Source organism: Alternaria triticimaculans (assembly GCF_023758025.1).
Source record: "Alternaria triticimaculans strain BMP 0046 chromosome Unknown scaffold_4, whole genome shotgun sequence".
NCBI classification, from domain to species: Eukaryota; Fungi; Ascomycota; class Dothideomycetes; order Pleosporales; family Pleosporaceae; genus Alternaria; species Alternaria triticimaculans.
Genome location: NW_026055961.1, coordinates 320,933 through 342,029, shown reverse-complemented (window position 1 = coordinate 342,029; position 21,097 = coordinate 320,933). Strand labels below are relative to the sequence as shown.

General features: G+C 54.1%; 3 protein-coding genes across 3 annotated transcripts; 1 reads left to right on the top strand and 2 right to left on the bottom strand.

Moving 5' to 3' along the window:
- Positions 1–279: 279 nt before the first annotated feature.
- On the bottom strand, positions 280–8,024 carry J4E78_003730 (uncharacterized protein; the record flags this gene model as incomplete). Its single annotated transcript, XM_049364367.1, has 9 exons — positions 280–4,200; positions 4,247–4,561; positions 4,610–4,691; positions 4,848–5,039; positions 5,092–5,245; positions 6,002–6,952; positions 7,004–7,396; positions 7,444–7,696; positions 7,872–8,024. 9 exons carry the CDS (start codon positions 8,022–8,024, stop codon positions 280–282), a joined length of 6,414 nt encoding a protein of 2,137 aa, XP_049223445.1.
- A 3,285-nt stretch (positions 8,025–11,309) lies between these two features.
- On the bottom strand, positions 11,310–16,515 carry J4E78_003729 (uncharacterized protein; the record flags this gene model as incomplete). Its single annotated transcript, XM_049364366.1, has 7 exons — positions 11,310–11,722; positions 11,775–12,692; positions 12,754–12,791; positions 12,846–12,875; positions 13,110–13,374; positions 13,481–16,169; positions 16,237–16,515. The coding sequence occupies 7 exons, from the start codon at positions 16,513–16,515 to the stop codon at positions 11,310–11,312; spliced, it is 4,632 nt and encodes a 1,543-aa protein (XP_049223444.1).
- Positions 16,516–19,074: 2,559 nt separating this feature from the next.
- J4E78_003728 (uncharacterized protein) lies at positions 19,075–20,787 on the top strand (the record flags this gene model as incomplete). The annotated part of the gene is made up of 1 exon (XM_049364365.1): positions 19,075–20,787. One exon carries the CDS (start codon positions 19,075–19,077, stop codon positions 20,785–20,787), a length of 1,713 nt encoding a protein of 570 aa, XP_049223443.1.
- Positions 20,788–21,097: the final 310 nt, after the last annotated feature.

Sequence of the window (21,097 nt, the reverse complement as noted above, 5' to 3'; positions counted from 1 at the left end):
GGGTATCATTGCTCCATACCCAGTGCTATAAACCATTCCATGTCCATACCATGCTATGCAGTACTTGTCGTGTTTGGAAACCAAGAGAGAAAACCCAAGAAACGCCCTCGCTATGCATACAAAATCCTTATATGATACACTTCTTCCTCCTCGTCCAAACCCAGTCCCCAACTGCGACGCCCGTGATCGCAGTACTCGTGTGACGCGTGTATGCGACTGCGGTTTGATAATTTAATAGTGAAGGCAAGGCCAGGATGCGGGGACAGAAGAATCAGACGACTAATCCGACAATTCAATAGCATCGTCTTCCGTCGCACCTGGTTTGCCGTTCGCACCTGGATCAGCTGCACCACCGCCGCCTTCATCACTACCATTCTCGCTACCGTCTTCTTCATCTTCGTCTTCGTCCTCGTCCTCCTCATCGAAAGACTCTGCGTCCTCATCTTCTTCGATCTCGTCTTCTTCATCGAGATCAGAGTCTTGGTCGTAATCGAGCAACTCTTCATCGTCGCCGTCGTGCATCTCAGAGTCTGCGTCTTGGTCTGCGTCTCGGTCGTAGTACTGTTCCTGTTGCTCCTGCTGCTGATGTTGCTGGTAGGGTGCAGCCTGGGAAGGAGTAAAGTGAGCTTCGGGATAAGACGATGTAGTGCCGAAGTGGTTGTAAGACTGGACGTCCTCTTCGTTGTCGGTCATAATGGCGTGCTCATCCTGAGCATCGACGTCGATGACGTGTGCGCCGTTCATTGATGCAAAATCGCTAGTGAACTGGTTTTGCTTGTAGCTCATCGGCTGGGATGAAGTCTGCTGGACGAAGGAGAGCTGTGTGGGTATCGGTGACGAGATATCCAGTGGCTCTGTGCTGGCGGGTCGGGTGCTAGCAGGTGATTTGCTGAGACCGTTTTCGATTCTGTAGGCGCGAACGGCTTCCGCGCCTTGACCGTAGAGATGGCGTGGTACGAAGCGGCTTGTGCGTTCCCAGTATGCTGGACGGTTCTTGGTGGATGTGCTGGTGCGGAGGCTGCTGCCGTACGTGGATGTACCGTATGTAGACTGTCGGCTCTGAGATGCAGAGAGTCCAAGGTTGGGCACGCTGCGACTCCAGTCGTGTTGGACATTTGATGAAGTGGCCGCGGGAGATGCAAGACCTCTAGCTCGTGCGATAAGCTGACTGGCATTCGCATCAAAGGATCCTGATCGATACGACTTGCCTGGGGCGAAAGAAGGAGGCGGCATCTCAGCTCTTGAATCTGCCAGCGTCCGTCGGGCCCTTGCGATGAGATCGTTCGTTGAATCGTTGAACGAAGACCGTCCACTAAACGACATTGCGCCGTTGAAGGAGTGAGACGGTGATGTCGTGGATGTTGATTGCCTAAAGGACTCCTTGATGGCATCAGCACGAGCGCGCTGTTCTTCGAGCATAGTTCTCGGTGCTGACTGCTCATGTTGCTCTGGTGCAGGCGACGCTGGTGACAACTTGGGTCGCTTGGGCTCGATGAGCTTAGGCTTCTCTTCGTCTGATGAACCAAAGTCGAAGCTGCGCTTCCGGTGCTTGCTCGGATCGATGCCCATAGCGCGCAACCTGAACCAATCCGTCTCGGTCCGGTCTACTGGTGCATTCGCAACGGCTTGCTGATATGCCTGGGAGTATGCGGTGATTGATGTGCTGGCGTTGCTTGTGCTCTTGTCAAAGGTTGACTCAGGAGATGGGTTGTTGACCGGCACTGATTTGGCTGAGTTCACACCATTCGTCTCCGAGCTCTGAGCCTGGTGTCGCTGTTGCGTTCGCTTGGCGCGCCGAGAATTCGAAGGTTGCTGAGACACCGATCGCCCCTCTGGTGGTACTACTGCTGTCGTCTTACCGTTCGATGTCGCTGGTTGTACCGGTGCAGGCGCGTCTGCCGCTTCTTCGTTTGGTCCGGCCTCCGCCTTTGCCCGCTGCTCTCTCAGTCGCTTCCTCCTCTCTCGTGCCTTTTGTAATTTCTTCTTCTTTTGCACCGCCAACATCATCTTGGCCAAGCCTGCCCGCTTCAACTCATCTAGATATCTCTTATGCTTCTGATCTACCATCGCCACTCTCCTCTCCATCTCTACAGTGATTGCAGCTTCCTTCGCTAAATTCATAACAGCGTTGTCGACGAACTGCATCAGCAATCCCTCCTGGGGGTGGAACATAACATCCGCCGTGAGCGCATGCAATGCCGAGTCCTTCTCTCGTATCCGTGTTTGCCGTGCTTCCTCCTCTTGTGCCTGACGGAATCTCGCCTGTCGAGCCAACTCTTCTTGCTGCTCGCGTGCCTTGCGCTCTCGATCAGCCTGTTCTTGCCGCTGTCGCGCAGCCGCAGCTTCCGCAGCCTCAGCCTCACGCTTCTGCTCTGCTTCCTTCGCTTGCTTTGCTCGTTGGGCTTCCTGTACTCGTTGGCGTGCTTCGTCCAGTTTCCGTTGCTTCTCAGCTGCCTCCTTCTCTGTCTTCTGTGCTTCATCTTCTTGTGGAGAAGTATCCGTCGGAGGCGGTGTTCCTGATGGGGTGAAGGACTGTTGTGGGGTTTCTTTCGAGGGTGTAGCATTGAACGAAGACCCAGTAAAGTTGAAAGCAGGAGCTGCCTTGGGTGTTGAAGACTGAGGCTGCGCGGTGTTGTTCTTGAAGAAAGGCTCTTCGCCCCAATGAAATCCTTTCTGGAATTCAGCTTCACGTTTCTGCTGAGCTTCGAGTTTCGCCGGATCAGGGAAAGGCGATACTCCACCGAAGATGTCCGCTGGAGCTTGAGCCGTTGTAGACTGAGGCTGCGCGGTGTTGTTCTTCAGGAAAGGATTCGCGGGCGTTGGTGTGGTGGTTGACTCGGACTTCGCAGCATTGTTGAACTTCAAGAAAGGATTTGCGGCAGGCTGTGGCGTCGTAGATTCCGGTTGCGCAGTGTTGTTCTTCAAGAAAGGGTTTGATGATGGTGCAGTCGGTGTCGACTGGAATGAGTTGTTGTCCTTGCGCAAAAATGGATTGGCATTCGCATCTGCTGGTTGCCCAAACTGAATGCTGTTCTTGGAAGGGTCGAAAAGGCCAGGCTGGACGGCTTTCGCGAATGGATTTGGAGTTGTGGTAGAATTGCCATTCGGCTGAAAGGGAGATGCGGTCGCGTTGAAGCCAAAGCCACCAGCAGATGGTGTTGCGTTGGAAGGTTGCTGTTTGAAGACACTGGTGGTCTCTGGAATGAACAACGATGTCTGGTCTTCCATCTGTTGAGCTTGCGTAGCAGACAGCCCGCCCTTCTTGGCTTCCTGCACAGTCATGCCTGCGATGACAGTCGACAAGGGACGACCGCATCGCTTGGCCTCGACGATAGTTGCGGAGAAGAACTGAGGCTTGATGTCGGCCTTGGCGAGGACATTCGCTTTCCTGTCGTAGTGCTTCTGTTTGATATCCATGAAGCGCTGTCCTGCCTCGTTGAATTCGAAGACAAAACCGTGCGCCTCGCAAAACTCGACGGCCTCGTCTTCAGTGTCCATGCCGAGTACTTCTCTCAGCCTGTCGGTTGTCCAGAATTCGACAGAAACCTGATGCCTGTATAGACCAACTCGGTAGCAACGCCAGACTACATCCAGTGCAACGTGACGGACCCTGTTGAAGGATATAGCGGCCGCACATGCCATGAGATATGATACCCGCGGCGACTTGATCAACTCCCAAAACCGCTTCCAATTCGACTGGCATTGTACCCAGTTGTCGTAATTCCTGTGAATGAGGATGGACTTGAGGAGGCGGAAGATCTCGAGAGCGGCTTGGACCCGTGGGTTGTTCCGTAAATCGCTAGGTAGACGATGGAGTTCGTTCTCGAGCTGGGTGTTGGCGTAGATGGGAGCCAGGATGAGGCGATATGCCCAGAACTCGGCTTCGCACTCTGATATGATGTTGGCGCGTCGATTGTCGGCGTATCGCTCCTTCAGTGAGATGAGGGTCTGATTCAGCTGCTCGACGTCTTGTTGATGCGAGTAATCGTCCTTGGTACTCCGCGCCATGTGATGAGCCGACAACATGTAGAAGCGGGCGCTGTACTCGAGCGAGGTGAGTAGTACCGCGATGTCGGCCCTGTTCTCGATACGTTGTGTGCGGAGGTCCTTTCGAACGGCTCGTGTGCGGTCCCAAAGCCATGAGTGGAGGAACTGGAAATCGTCTTCGTCTAGGCGGCCGTACAGGTACTTGAGGGTTTTCTGCGGATATTAAATCACGATCATGTAGAGAGTTCCGCTAACTTACCAAGCAGGTGGCTGGCGACCGAATCTCTGAGACCAGCTCTACGTCCATGCCTGCCGCTGACCGCGCGTATGCCTTGACCATGCGCGACTCATCTGCGATGCGCTGGCTACGGGAGGGTAGGTGTTGGGTCTCGGGTGTGCATTCGGGGGCCTTGACGTCGAGTTCGACTATGCGACGCACGCGCTCGTATTCCGGGCACATTTCCTGGCAAAGACCGTACAGCTTGACGGAGTCGATCAGGCGCATCTGGCCTTCGGGGTTCATGAGACCATCGCGGACGAACTTCTCGCGGATCTTGGGGCGCTCCGCTTTGATCTGTGCCTGTCAGTATTGACAATCCACCGTGATATCTGTAGTCCTTACGTGTTGCAGTCGCTTCTGATATTCATGAGGCGCAAAGGAAGGCGCTGAATTCCCGCCGAACAAATTCGAAGTGGAAGCGTTCCTATAGGTATCTAGTTAGAATAGGCCGCGAGCGGCCATGGAGGCCCTCGTCTAGTATAGATCGCAACGACGGTGGTGGTGTAGTATGCATCCTGGTGATGGCGCCCTCGGTCCGCCCGCGCCCTGTGCCAACGTCAGAGGGAGTATGTCGACTTACGAATTGCCGGAGTCGTTCTTCTGGCGTCCCTGCCCGCCTTTGTATAGACCTTGCGCCGGTCGCTCTTCGTTCTGCGCATTGTTCCTGCCGCGTGCGCGATTCGCGTTGGAGTTGTTGCCGCCTTTGGGACCGCGCCCACGATCGCCTCCGCTGGCGCCTCTCCCACCTCGCGGTGTCGCCATGGTCGCGACTCTATCACGAGCGTGTTAGTGCGCGATCAGCCAGGGTCAATGGCAAATGCAACAGTGAGGCTCCGGGTGCGGCGAGATATCGGTAGTCGGTTCGGTTGCGCTGGTGGCCGAGTCGGGTTGAGTGCGACTGGCGGGCGCTGCGAGAAAGCATCAAAGGCCCATCCGTGTCGCGAACAAGAGAGCCACGGATGAGCTCAGAGCCCGGGCCTGTGACGCGGTCCTAGCGCCTTGGCACACGACGTGTGGCTGGTGCCCGAGTCGCCGCTTCCACTTTCACTCTACTCTTGGTTGCAACATCAACGGCTCAATTCACTCACAACATCACGCTTAGCGTTCAGAAGCAAGTAGATTCGATATCTTGATTGATATCTAACATATCCGAAATGCGTAACTATCGACGTGCGATACTTACATGTCTTTTCTCCCCTTATTTACCTCTCCGTGGGTTTGACCGCCTCGCCTCCACAATACTGACGGCCACCCACCTTCATCCACTTCTTCTAAAGACCAGCTACCCCCCAAGTTTTATACAACGCCTTTCAGCAAGAACAATCCCAAACATAGGCAATCCGTTCCCTATCCAATTACTTCCTCCACTAAGCAGCCATGAACTTTTGTACCGGCGTCGTTGCAATGCAGTCGTGGGCGGCGTGACGTCGTATGGGGTATATTGCAAGACATGGACCATGTAGAATGCAAAATCAAGAAAGTGCACCAAAGCATATTCCAGCGAGTGTGCCGAGGCATCCAGCATGGGGGGTGCCCAGTCGCTGTGCTGGAACGGAGCTTGACAAATGCGACATGATAGAAGATGAGCAATGAGTAATGAGATCGTCGCAATCGTGAGTCGTTCCGAAGAAAGAAAAACATAAAGATGAACCGAAACGGATTCGAGCATGTAAGCAAGACGAAATAATGCACGCTAAGTCGCAGGCGATTAATGATGAGAGCCTTCCGACTCACAGCTGATGCTGGTCAAGTGCGGTAGACCGTCGAAGAACGACGGAACAAACATGTCATACTCGTAAGGATATCCGGTATTGCTGCTGAAGGCGGTACTCTCGTCTTGGTGATGGTACGGTGTGTCGAACATGGTGAATGGCTGGTGGTATGTTGATGCAGACACTGGAACTACGTTGTTTGATCCGGGAGCCTGTCGTGACTGCGGTACATGGTGGTAGCCCGAATGACTAGTACAATACTGCATTGGCTGGCTGCATTGCAAGTCGCTCTGACTGCGGGTCTGGTTATGAAACGGGGTGTGGTTGGCCACCTTGACGTCTAGGTCCATGTCCTCATCTAGATGAAGAGAGTGCATCGACTGACCAAAAGAGGTGTTGGGCGTTGTAGTGGAGCTGCATGGATGCATGTGTTGTGGTTGTGATATTGCCGGTCCTCGAATGGGGGCTTGCGCTTGCTGTTGGGATGTCTGAGGTCGGCGAGCTTTCTCCTCCCGTGGCAGGTGCGACTCAGTCGCGGTGTTGTCAACCTCAGTCTCGTTGCCAGATACATCGGCGTCAGGCTGTATTCTCGGAGGCGGAGTAGCCCTGGCCCGTCGGAAGCGCTTCCTAGGTACGGGTTGCTGGCGTGGCGGTCTCGTCAATGGCTGCCAAGTCACATGCGTCCCTCTACGGGGATCCTGGTTGTTTGTGCCTTCGAAGAGGTTGTAGTTGAAGATGTGATCTTCGTATAATTGCGCAATGTCGAAGAGGTTCGGTAGAATCTCGGATAGGGCTCGGCCTTGCATCCGCTCACTGAATCTGGATCCTTTCGACGAGGAGAACTGGTCTGGCGGTGTAGTCTCAACGGCATACTGCGCGGCATGTTTGAGCTTGGCGACCCATGGACTTCTACGCTTGGCCTCGTCGATTTTGCGGTGCTGAAGCATGAGATCGACTGCAAGTTTCAAAAGGCCTGGGGAGAATTAGCGGTCGCTCACTTTCAAAGGCAGATGTGATAGCTTACCCGCCTTATCTAGATGCGAAGGCTCTTCGTAGGGTACATCGTGGGGCCACCAAGGTGGGGTGCATTCAGAGGGCTGCTCCTTAGGCAGCTTCTTGTGGTAGGGCCCGTACAGGCTGAGACGCTTAGGCTCCAGTTGCTTGACCCAAGCCGTGACGATGGGCCGCACTGGCTTCATGGTGAGCTCATCGAGTCTTCGGTGGAAGAAGCCCATCAACGGCTTGACATCGCCAATGTAGAAGGTGTAAGACTTCTGTGTTGCCACAGGGACATCTCTATCGTCGTACTGCTCGTCGTCCCCATCTTCGCTGAAGTGCTGAGCTGCGCCTTGACGCGGTTCCCCTGGGCGCGACCGAGCTCTCTTCCGGCTCTTGGGTTGAACATCTCCCGACGTAGCTGGGCCTGTTAGCGGGGGCGCATACAGAGCAGGCATTTGATCTTACCCGGTACCTGGACCACAGCAGGCTGGTAGACTGGCGTGGGGATGGCTTTAGGCGGATCTGCCAGACGGGCTACTCCCTGCGACTTTGCTGGGCCGTTGCACAGGTGTTCGAAACCGGGGATGGGCCTAAAGACGTGTTCCTCTCGGCCCTCAGGCGAGATGACTTTCCAACAGCCGATAGGTGTAGGGACGGCAACGGGCTCCTCTGGTTCGTCCTTCTTGATGGTGGCTTCGACAGCGTGCGAGGATGTTGCCTGGAGAAGTCAGCATATGTGCTCATCGCTATTGCCGTCTATGATGCCACGCGCCTGCCGGGTCCGGTTATTTGGGCCAAGGCGGCCGCTAATCGTCGCGCCAGCGGCTCATGTGGAGGGAGGACCCGAAACCTTATCTACAGTGCCCCCGAACGCAAAAAGAAACCGTACTCACCGACGACTGCTCCTTCACATCACCAGCGTGAACCATCGCCCACGCGTTTTCCCCGAATCGGTCTGCCGCCATGGCGCCGCCATCGTCCTTCCGTATTGGTCGCCGGTCCTTCGCGTGAGGAGCCAATGGGTCCACGGCCCGGAACATCGCCATCGGTAGCTATGGAGCTGCAGCTAGCGAATCCCGCGAACTGATCGATGGATCGCCTTTGTGTCGTATGGGCGTATTTTTCCGTCTTATGGCGCCCGAGGAAAGCTCGAAAGTACGAACAGGCTACACATCGGTCAGTTAGCATCTTATACTCTACAGGAGCCATGCCCCTGGAGCGACCGAATGAGGCAGTATTGCTTGACGAAATGACCAAGATCATCTACATAGACTAGTCGAGTACAGTTTTGGAGTGCGCACACTTCGCTTAACCTATTGCGCTGGCAGTGCTTACCTGAAAAGAGCAAGTTCTAGAGGAACCCCAGTCTTTAGACGAACGCAAGATGCCCCTCTTCCGCTGCAGATCCGAGATAAGCCAGAGCTGGATGCTGCTTTGGATGCCAACGAAAAGCCTCTGCTATAACCAACAGCAATGGGCTCGTCACGAGCTTCGAGCCACAGCAACGATACTTGGATAAGGTGGCTAGCCGAAAAAGGCTGGGTGCGGAATCGGAGGAGGGTGGCACACAAGCCTGACCGGTCTTCCGAAGATTGTATGCCAATGATGCAAACCCAAAAAGAGCCACGGTCTCAAGGATAAAATGCAAATACAAGAACGTGATACTGACAGCAACAATAGGACCGAATGTATTGACCGGGCTCTCAGGTTATAAAGCAGGCCTTATTCTGCTATGACAACTGAGCCCTGCACTGTTCGACTCCTATCTACTGCACGTAACCTCACAGAATCCACTTGGCGACGACAAGACCCCGGCATTTCAGCAAACGAGAGAGGACATCGCATGATCTGGCCACCCCGCGGATGTCGACTCGAGGGCTACCGCAGGTGTTAAGGGATTGAGGCCTCATCAGGCCTGCGCATCTGAATTGGGCTTGCGGAGACGTCTTGTGCATGACTCCCGCTTCCCCGTCCGCACCTGCCTTCACTCTCAGTCGACACGATGCCGAAAAGATGACGAGTGTTAGGCGCGAACAGGGGTCAATGTCTCCACAAGGATGTATACACACTAGCGCTAAAGCATGCTGCATAACGGACACGGGGTCGTGCCGTGGGATTCCATCATGCAAATCAGCAAATCGTATCTGTAGGCCTCGAATCTCCGATGAGTGGTTCCATGGGAGATCTGTTGGGCATCGAATACCTGCACACTGCCATCGTCACTGTATGAGATACCGAAATCAACATCCGATTATAGATTGATTGTGGACGTGTCAGGACTTAACCCCACCTTCCACCTTTACACATCCCACGTGAGGAAGTACGCTAGCACACACTTCGACGATGGCGCTTTTCGGAAGTCCAAGGATGGCTAGACCTCGCCGTTCTGTGGGTTTCGTTGATCCTCGGGATCGTCCTCGCTCGCCAACCTCGCTTACCGCATTTCCGCCAGCCATCGCATGGGGCGGAGAGGCAGTGGAAGCCAGAGACAACCTTCCCGCATCCCCGAACCAAAGATACATAGCCGCTCAAGCAGCCAAAGGGTCTTCGACCCCAAAGTCTACATCCACTTCAGCGCCACGGCCAGACTGTTCTAAACGATGCACAAAGAAATCCTTCATAGATCCCGTTACGATGTCGCTCAGGCCCGCACCGCTCATCCGCTTACCAGGCTGTTGGCGTGAGATTGAGTTCAGTCTGACTCAGTATCTGATCGATCTAACTGCGAAGACAATCAGAACAAGTTAGACAAAACGTCCATCTCGCTACTGCGTGCGCACTGGAACAATGCTGAACAAAAATTCCTGCACATCGCCGCGAGATGCAAGATTCCTCCTGCTGTTCTACCCTCAATTTTCCCACCACTGACCTAACTCACCGCCAACACAGCCTGCCAGATCTAAACAAGCCAACCTCTAGCAGATCAAATCGTATCGACGTCCCCAAACCAGACCCAGACCCGGACCCAGACCCAGGCTTCCCTCTGCTTCTCCCGAGCGCCACACCGCCCTCGCACTAGCAAAAGCGGAGATAACGTGTCACCCCGTTGCACAACCTTCTTCTAATACGGCAACGGGCCGCTGGGCTAAACTAAACGCACACCAGATGCATGCAAGTCTACACCCGTTGCATGCACCACCCACGTCCAGCTTCCGTTTCCGCTTCGTATACCCAGATACATGCACCAATCCCCTCCTCTCCTTAGCGATGTTAGGATGTTAGGCTCCGGCATATATGCGCCACCCGCAAGAAGCGGAAGGTGGTGAACCGCGTTTAGTCGGCCACGGCTGTCGTGTCACGCATGCTTACCCATACCCTTACCTTGCAACTTGGGTTTTCCCTCCTGTCTCTCGTGTAAGCAGGGGCGTAAACGGCGGGTGGACATCGCTTCGAGCCCGTTCTTCGCGTCGAGTTACGAAGTTAGAAGTTAGATGGGAGAACGTGCAGAGGCTGTCAGTGCGTGACGCAACGCCGGAAAGTAGGAGTGGTTTCGTATCGAAGGCGCAGGGGTAGCGGGACTGGAGCCGGGTGTTAGAGGCATGGGATGGGGAATGGTTGGCAGGTGGGTTTCTGGAACGTGGAGTGGTGATGCTGCAGGAAGTTCACCGCTAGGTCGAGGTACACAGCGATGATGAGGGTGTAAGGGTTTGGGGATGGGTGGTGAAACGTTTGCTTCCGAAGCTTGAGCGTCAGACTGCTGATACTGGATGGTTATCGACACAAAGACGTGGATATGATGCAAGGTAAAACCCGGTGTATGGGTTCAACAAGTGATGATCACATGGTTTTGATCGCCGAGGTCAGAGTGCGGTTACTGTAGCCGCGTCCAACGGGTTTTGCTTCCACCTGCTCCTCGAGACTGGACTTGGTGGGATAGCGCTGCAATATGTAGATCGCGATGACTTCTGGACTTCTGACGTCACATGTTCACTTCCTGTTCTTGGCTGGAGTGATGCATTGCCATATGTGTCTGTGAATGTCCATAGAGATTTCATGGCCATTGTAAAATCACCATATGGATAAACGTGTCTTCTCACTGCTGACCTCTCATCTTCGCACGGAGGTAAGGCAGCCAAAAGCAAATGCATGTTAGACCCATCATTAAATTTTATATACGTTTCCAACTCAAACTACGTCGCCCACCTGCGAGTTGATCACTCATCTACTTTTCTCCCCTCCACTGTCGCTGAAAGTTTTCCGCTCACCACAACGCCTCGCCATGCTATGAAAACGGTGCAACTCCAACGTATCTATTCTGGAAACGTCTCTAGCGGAACTGATGTGTCAACGTCCTCCACACACCTCTTCTATCTTCATCAGTCACTTCCCCCTCACGACTGACTCATGTCCAAGGCATTCAACAACCCCGCCTCCTTGACCAACTCATAAAACAATCCCTTCCGCCTGACCAACTCCGCCGGGCTATCAAACTCCTTGACCTCGCCCTTGTCCAAAACGATAATCCTGTCTGAATCCAAGATCGTGTTGATGCGATGCGCGATAGTGATGATTGTGCGGTTGTTGAACATGCTGGTGCGGAGCGTGGTTTGCAGCATGGCGTCTGTTTCGACGTCGACGGCGGCGGTTGCTTCGTCCAGGACGAGGATGTTGGAGGGAGTTAGGAGGGCGCGAGCGAGGGAGACGAGTTGGCGTTGACCGGAGGAGAGGTTGGAGCCACCTTCGTTGATGGTGGCGTCGAGTTTGCCGGGCATGGAGGAGATGTGGTCTTTAAGGCGAGCGTGGTCTATGGCAATGGTTAGTTGCATTTTGAGTGGGATGGTTTGGAGCGGACTTACCTAGTACACTCCAGAGCTCGGTGTCGTCGTGAACATGGCCTGGATCGAGGTTGTCGCGCACGGTACCTTCAAAGAGCGCTGCATCTTGTGGGATGATGGCCAAGCGCCTGCGGAGATCGAGAAGACCGATTGTGCTGGTGTTGAGATTGTCGATGCTTACATTACCCTCCGCAGGTTCGATGATGCGGAAAAGCGCAAGGGTAAGTGAACTCTTGCCAGCACCTGTTCGTCCAACGACACCAATCTTCTCCTTTGGCTTTATGGAGAGGTTGACGTTCTTCAGCACCAAGTCAAGACCAGGCCGGTATCGGGTGCTGTAGTTGTCGAAAGTGACAGCGCCCTGGGACGGCCAGCTGATTGGCGGCCTGTTCTTGGAGATGATCTCAGGCGCCTCGCTGGGTAGCGCGGCATACTCAAGCACACGTTCCACAGAAACGATGTTGGTCTCCACTTCAACAGTCTGGCGAACGATCCAGTTGAGACTTTGAGTGATCTGAAGCGCATACGACATGGCCAGACCCACTGTACCAGCCGATAAGCCGCTGTGGCTAGCGACGGACACGATGGCGAGACCCGCAGCAGCCAAGATGATGACTGAGCCAAGGAATTCTAGGCGAACAGCCAGCCATCGGTTGGCGCTAATGGAAGGGTAGTATGCACGCAGATTGGCATCGACACGCCACTCATTCTCCATCTCGAAACGCTTCTGCTGGCTGTACGCGCGGATTGTGCTCATGCCGCTGAGACTCTCCTGGAAATGGGCATAGATTGGGCTGCGGCTAACGCTGTCGAGGCGCTTGAGCTCTCGTGATGTGCGCAGGTAATATCGCTGGATGTAAAGGTAGAGTGCGCCGAGCGGCAGGATAAGCGCAACGAAGGCCGGGGTCGACCACGAAATGACGACAAGGGTGAAGCCAGCTGCGACGGTTAGTCAGTCAAGTGTTACACAGAACGGGTTGAGTGTGGGGTGGCTGCATACCTCGGGCGGAATTGACGAAGAGCATGTTGAACGTTCGGCTAGAGGCACATGTTAGAAAGCCACCGGCAGACGATTCAGAGAGATAAACTCACGCTAGAACTTCGTCGACTCGGTAGATGTCACTGTCAGATAAGTTAGCCAGTGTCGGTGAAGTAAACATATGGGTCCAGGGTCATGCTCGGCGAGGCAGTGGGCGACGGTTACACTGGTCAAGATGACCTCCACCACCGCCCCTCCGCCTCCCCCACCCACGCGTGTTCGGCGAGGAAGTGGGCGAACAGGCCAAACATGCTCGGCGAGGAGAGTGCATGAACAAGGTATCGGCAGACGTGGACCGGACCGCGGCAATGACTTACCTAGAAAATCGATTGAGTATGCGTCCTGCAGGTGTAGTCTCAAAGAAGCTCATTGGTGAGCGGAAGATGGCAAACGCCATCCGCTCGTGTAGCTTCCTGCTAGCTTCGATGGAGCAGAAAATCCAGAGGATCAACGTCTGCACCACGACCAGGGCAGCAGATCCCACGCCAAACGCAAAGTAGATGCCGATGTATTTCCCCACATGAGGGTTCCCGCCGTAATGCTGGTTGATCTCTGACCAATGCTTGAGCCACACGCTTGCGCCTGCATGATATTAGCGTCAACCTCAAAAGACGAAAAAGTGACGAGCCAATAGCGTGCTGTCAGAGGCCAAGGACCATGTAGAAGCACCCAAGGCTGTGCGACTTACCGATTGATGATGTTTGAGCACCCAAAAGGAGCATCAGATAGATGGCGACAGCTGCAAGATTGCTTGTCTTTGCATATTCGCCGTAAACGGACCACTTGACCTTGCCTTGCTCAGAGAACTCCTTGGTCTGCTTGCTCTTGAGCCCACCGCCCTCTTCATCGTTCATCTTGCCGCGAGGTCCCTTGAAACTGGCAGTGCTGGCTCGACGAAGGGTCTGGAAGCTCGACTTGCGGCCCGTGCCGCCTCCGACCCTCAAAGGAGCGAGAGTGGCGCCACCCTCCTGGGCGGCCTCAGCTTCGGCTTGATCTTCCTCGTCGTCTTCGCCAGTGGGACTACCACCGTAGACGGTAGAATCCTCATCGCTCATGATGCTGTCGGATGTGCGAGTGCTGTCGTCTTCTCCCTGATCTTCGTTCTGAGATGTCTTGATGAGCTGAGCAATTTCACCCTTCATGGCCATTAGTTGTCCGTAGCTGCCTCTCTCTAGAATCTTTCCTTCACGCAGTAGCAGGATCATGTCGGCTTCCATCAGAACGGGAATGGAGTTGGTCGCTAGAATCCTGGTCTTGCCCGCAAGTAAACCCTTGGGCCCGAGTACGTTGTCGATGAGATGGCGTCCAACGTGCTGGTCAACAGCGGATAGGCAGTCGTCGAGAAGATAGATGTCCGCACGAGCATACACAGCACGAGCAAGCGTTAGTCGGGCCTTTTGACCACCTGAAAGTGAGATACCTCGTTCACCGACCTCGGTCTGGTCGCCGTCGGGAAGGGAGCCAAAGTCGTCTCGTAGTGCACAGGCATTGACAGTCTTCTCGTAGAACTGGGGATCCCAGCGATGACCGAACACAATGTTCTCGCGAACGGAAGCGTTCATGACCCAAGCTGACTGTGGAACATAGGCAGTCTTTCCGCGAAGAACGACCTCTCCATGTATCTTCCAAAGGTCACCAAGCACTGCTTGGAGAAGCGATGACTTGCCTGCACCAACGCGACCAACAATACATGCGAGATCTCCCTTGTGCGCAGTGAAGTTGATGTCATGGAGAGCACGGCGCTCAGCGTTCTTGTCCCAAGTGAAGCTAGCATCGCGAATGCGCACCGACTCGTCGCCATTCTCAGTCACAGCGTCTTCGCGAATAACGGCATCCTCCTGCAACTCATCGGCAGTCAGGTAGCCAGTAATACGGCCGACAGCTACACTGGCCTCAACAATGGCGGTGATAACCATAGGGAGGATGGCAAGTGGGAAGGTGAGGAGATTGAAGAGCGTAAGAGCAGGGAAGACAATGTCAGTTGTCAAAGCACGGTTCTGCGTCCAGACGAAGACACCAAAAGTTGAGCACGACACCAAGAATGGAGTTGTAGACCACGTGAATGTCGAGAATGCTTGAGTCGCACCAATCTTGCGCAAGGTCTTGAGTTCCTGGTCGTTTCGGATGGTGTTCAGGCGGTTGGCAAAAGCAGTTGTCCAAGCGTAGAGCTTGATCGACTTCATGTTGTTGAGGATCTCAGAAATCAGTTTGGTACGCGAATCCTTGTTCTTCATCTGTTCCTTCTGTAGAGTCTTCATCCACCGTGCAATCACACCGTTGATGGGAATCATGACGAACATGGCGGCAACACCTGCGAAACAACTGACACCAAGCAATTGATACAACGATAGCATGCACAGGATGATTTGGAAGGGAGCAGACCACAGTTGTTGTCCGTATTGCGCAAGATCCTGAAGACGCTGTGTATCCACGGCCATGTAGTTGACGATATCACCGGTTGACTTGGACGCGCGACCCTCGTTGGATAGACGGGTGGACTTGGAGTAGATGGCAGCCGTGAGCGAAGACTTGATGCGCATGCCGGTTTCGAAAGACCGCTGGAAGTATTGGTGGAGGCAGGCAGTCTGCGAAACGGATACGGCGAACATGGCAAGCGCGATAGCCGCACCACGAATGAGAGGCTGAGGCTCTCCGGGATAGTTGGCGCGGTACGAATCGACGAAGGTGATCAGAAGTCTCAGCAACTGGGGTTGAGCGAAGTTCAGGACGTCGCTTATGGTCTTGATGGCAGCGCCGCGGAAGTAGGGACCGCCGAATGAGCGGAACATGGCCAGCCACAACGAAGGGCGCTTCTTCTCCATCTCGTATTTCCACGCATCCTCAAATGTCTGCGAGGTGTGTCGTGTCGTGTCGCGCTTTCGCAGGTTCCACAGGCTGTCCTGAGTGAGGAAAGTCTTGTATCCTTGCTTCATCATCGGTGTCATCCAGCCAAATGTCAAGACAGAGAAGACGTCCGCGTATTCGTATGGACACTCATCGTCATCACCAAGCATGTCGTAGTCGCTCATGCGCTTCGGGACCAGCCATTCCAGTACGAATGAGAGCCCAGCCAATCCAACACTAGCGCAGAAGACTGCGAAGTATGCCACATGTTCGCGATGTACCTGCTGGGAGACGAGGGAGCGGAGCTTGACGGCGTATGCGATGAGCAAGAAGAGCCAGTAGAAGAGGACCACGCCGTTGGCATTTCGCGACCGCCAGTGTTCGATGTATTGGATGTGGAATATGAAGCCGAGAGAGACGACGGTGATTATCGATGTCCAGAAACGGAAGTCGCCGGCCCATACGTCTTTGTAGTATTCGATCTGGAGGGCTGCCTGGACTGCTGTGGTGGCGATGAGGGCGCCGAGTGACGTCTGGTGGCGCAAATTGTTAGCTTCTACTCAATCTAATACCTGAATGAACCCAAAGTCTCGAACATACCAGCTTCGCGTAAAAGTGCCAATTGCGCTTCACAGGCTGCGGTGGGCATTTCCTGTAGAGATACCACAACGCGCCTACTCCTCCCACAATCCCAAACGCCGCGACGACCGCTATCCACACGTCCAAGAAGCACGGAGTGAAGTCATATCGTATGGGGCTGATTGGGCCCCAGCCCTCGCTATTACCGCATAATGGCTGGCGGTGATGCTTCGAGGCCGTCAGATAGCCGTGCGCAAGCGGTATGCTGGGGAGGAAGGGCGTCTGTTGTTGGCCCTGCATCGATCGGATGGTGCTTGTGATTGCCGGGGCTCTGGCTATCGCAGAGTCTGGGCAGATCAGGACGTCGAAGGCGGCGAGAAGGTGTCTAGGCGGTTGCGACGCGAGGGCACTTTTGACATGAGAGCTCGGGCCGTCGGTATGATATAATCATTGCTGCTTACTAGCCCTACTCCCGATAACGCCGCGGGCTACCCAACCGACTAACCCCCAGTATGTGGTAATAGACTATGCCACGATACCGATGATCCGACTGAGCGCAGCGTAGTCGAGCCTACACCGGAGTACAGCATAGAGGCTGTGTGGCTGCCTCGTGGACCATGGGCGCATGCGACACTGCTGAAAACGTCGCGAACCGATGGGCCGGTCTTTGTCCGATCACCATCCCGGCGAACAGGTTCGCAGCTGCCTCCCAAGATCAGAACACCACATCACGTGCGCGACCATCTCGAATTGCGCGCAACATCAATCCATCATCGCATCGATCTTTGATGTTCATTGTCGGTCACAGGCAATAGTTGTAGTACTGGCGGTGTAAGGTGGGAAAAAGAAAGGTGGCGGGACGCGTGCTGCCGACCGTGCTACTCAGCGGCCTCTGCTTCGCAACCACTTCATCACCAACAATCCAAGCGAGCCTTGAATTTAAGAGATGAAAATATGGAAGAACTCTGGTCAGCGAATAGGGCTTCCCTCAACGTACGAATTAGACTCTCCACGCACTGCGCCCACTCCACCCGAACCAGTAGTCCAGGTACCGCCATCTAAAAGTCTCGAAGCCAACAGTCGTCTACAACATATCGCAGGCCTATATAATCTAGCAGCTAGTAGCAGCAACGAATAAAGAAGCGTGCAGATGGCACCGCTGACATGTCCAGTTCAGTTCCTTGGTTCCGCCGACAAAGGCCCACTTAGCGACACCACATGCATGCTGCATGTCAAAATCAGCAACCACTCAACACCAAGGCCCCACGACCCACACCCCCGGCTTGGAACACGATACCACGCTGATAGCACCGTCTTCTGGTGTTTCCCATTGTTCGTTGGGTGCCAGGCCGCCCGCTGGGTATATATGCTCCGCCAACCACCCGTTTCTTCACATACGACCATAGGATCATGAAAATTAGGCTTCCCGTCCGCTCAGCCATATACAAGCATGATACCGGTGCATTAGTACTCGGGTGGGTGACCACCGGGGAATACGCGCTGTTGTATGTTTTTGCACTTTTTTGCCCTTGGGTTCGACAATCCAGAGGCGACCTTGAGACAGCGAGCCAACCGCCCAGGAACATGACCGGTAGTCTCTACTACCCTTCGAGAGCGTTGCCACTTGTTCACAATGGGCCCTTTTTACTTTTAACAGCTCTGACAGCAACCCTTTTAACCTGACCATAACAGTACACGATGGAAGCTCTGTCCAACCCAGGTATCCTGCGCGTGTACAGCGCTGCATCGAATAGCGAGCTTTCGGAAACTTGCGCTTTTTACAGTATGGTTTCTCGCGTTCTGAATTCGAAAGTGCGGATCTTCTTTCATTTTATTGTCTTCGACACCTCCGGATTAACCACGTCATCAGAGGCCCTGATTAACCCATGACTCATGGCAGCAGTGACGAGAACACTCCCCGAGACGCCTGCTAGCATTGCATCGCAAGTTCGCGTGAGGTTTTTGAGACAGCGCGAACTCTAGGCACCCGCGGGGTCCAGTCTAGGATGAGTAACACGGACCTTGTAGGGCTTCTTCCCTGCACTCGAGACTTGTTGTGCAACCCGAAAGTGGAAAAGAAGGGATTTTTGTGTGGCGACTCTCGCCGTATCCAGCTCAATGAAGGCGTTTTGCGCACTTGGCTTAGACTCTTCGCTCCCTTTATAAACACTCTTTTTCTCTCGTGTTGTAAGTCCAGCTGATAACGTACAGTCAAAAGCGTTTCCGACTCACCAGAAGCCTGTCGCACATCCCGATACTAAGCCTCACTGTTTGCTATTACCCTTACATATCTTCCTGGAAGTCAAGGAAATCTCTTCAACGGTCATTAGGCCCAGAAGCTCCCTTCTGAGCTCGTACCCTCCAGCCCATCCTTGACGGCGAAACCACAACGTCATTGCTACTGGCGATATCTCATCTCGAACCCCAGATCAGACGCCCCTCCACCACATTTCTGCAGATTACAGCGAATCAAATTCGTCCGTATCACTGCGCATACGCATTCCAACCTCGATGTCTCCTTCCAACACACCAGGACGACTTCCAGAGATAGCCAGCAGTTGTGGCTCCGAGCCAGTCAGACCACTACGTCGGAAGCCTCTGCATGCAACCAGCTCCAACTACAACAAACGTCAGAATGGAAATTTCCACAATCGCCACTCTGATTGCCAACCGGGCGCGGGCGATGTGTCTCTCGATCACCTCATATATCCCGACGAGGACGTGGGCTATGGACCAGTTCTTCGTTCGCATCGCACAGCTCACCAAGCTCGAGAAGACACTTGTTTCATACCAAAGCACCGAGACTCGCAATCTGATGAGGAATTTACACCTTTGTCCAAGGAATCATCTCTACCTGACATGGACCCCGTCAATCACTTCGAGACTATCTCTGCAGGTCCTGATGCACTCGCTGCACTCCGAAAGCACATTTCGGCCGGTCTCCTTGCGAGGCTTCCCGATCTGAGCGACATGGAGTTCTCAAGACATAGCAAGCCATCGTCTATCGCGAATTTGCGCTTGGTAGTTGGTACCTACACAGACAGATCCATCAAGAAGTGGGGCAACCCTGTGTATGCGTACCTCAGTCCGAATGCGAATTCCTCAATCGGTCCCAAGTTCATTATGGAGGTCGATGAAAGACACGGATATGGAAGACATGACGTTGTGGAAGTTACATGGTATGAGGCCATATTTGAGCAGAGGGTCGCAGCCAAACCTCCCTTCAAACAAGCCGCAACAAAAGACGAACTGTATGCCGTGGTTAAGTACTACTTCCTGTTGGCGGTGGAGGCGGGAGTGGAGAACTTTCACCATGACTTCATCCCATTGAACAGGTCCTTCGTCCAGCACCTGAGCAGCTTATGCCTGCATTACGTACCAGATCTTCGGACACCGACGCATTCCACTGAGGGATATACATACGATGAGGAGCCACCCCCACGATATCCCACCAAGTTCGATCGACGGCGTCCCCCGGGTTATGAGAAAGAGCTGGGTGTAGCAAAGGTCCATCAGTTTCCGCAGGTCAGCATCGACGCATCCGAATTTGACCCAGGCAAGAGCGACAATAGCAATGCAGACGGCGAGTCTGCCAGTCTGCAACAGTCAAGATATGAGAAGCAAGCTTCTCGAATGCCAGACATCGCAGCCGAGCCATCTTCGCGCATCTCAGCTCGACCACGGCGCAAGCCTATCACAGCCTTCTTAAGCAACTTTCGATCAGCCCCACCACGTCCCCTCAATCGGGGCGAAGAAGCTTTAGTTCGCGGCTCGGCTTCCCCGCGCAACGCCATCTCTTCGTGGTTAAAAACAATGGCTGAAGAGCTAAACCTGCATCCAGATGCTCTACCTCCCAAGGCGCGATCAGGAAAAAGGCGGGAGTTGAAGACCAACAAATCCATGTCGGATGAAATCGACTGGCCGCTGCGAGGATCGTCGCCGCAAAGCTCGGTGTCCTCTGGTTACAAAGACATGGACCATTTCTCGAACCGCGACCGGAGCAGCTTGTGGAGTGGTACAGCCAACTCCATTTACTCGTTCCCGGATCAACACGCCTCGAAGCCCGCCGGAGACTGCGCGAGGTTGACGCACATCGCGATGACAGAGCCACTCCCTGATAAACATCGGCAGGATGTAGAGTGGAGAGCGTTCCGTACTGCGACTGCTTCTCTTCCGGGAGTCGATATAGATCGTCGTGAGCGCCGCACATCGAGGAAAGCAGAGCGGTCTCGCAACCCGATCGCCAACTGCCGTTCTAGCTCGACGTTCGGTCGGGCCGTGTCGCCTTCCCTGCTTCAGCGTCAAAAGAAGGTCATTGACAGTCGCGTTGAAAAGACACTTCATGATATCGAGGATCACTACATTCGACTGAAGAAACTTCGCCAGCTTCAAGTAAGTATCAAGGCGGAGATAGTAGAAGCGAAGCGCCGTGAAGAGAAGGAAAACCGGTTTGAAGACGAGGAGATGATGCACCAGAAGGAGGGGGAGGAGGGCGCTGACGATAGCAACAAGGTGAGATTTGAGAAATGGTCGAAGAGGCAAGAGTATCCATACGGGAAGAGAGGCTACTAGGTCGATGTAACGGAAGAAGGGCTAAGGTCAAGATGGCAGATGGTATTGAATGTCGCGCGAGAATAGGTGACACGGTCGTGGTCTTTTCATTTCCTGGACGTCAGTGTGTTTGTTGTGATATGGTGACTGTAGCGACGGAGCAGCAGGGATACAAACACTTTCATGATAGCCATGCGAGAAGTAGTAGCTTGACGCGCGCTCATACTCCTTTTGCTCAACTCAGCGCGTCCACGTCAAGCGTTTACTGTCAAGGTAGACTCTGGTAGGGTCCAAGCTCCATGTAAACATAGCGCGCAATCTAGACTAATCT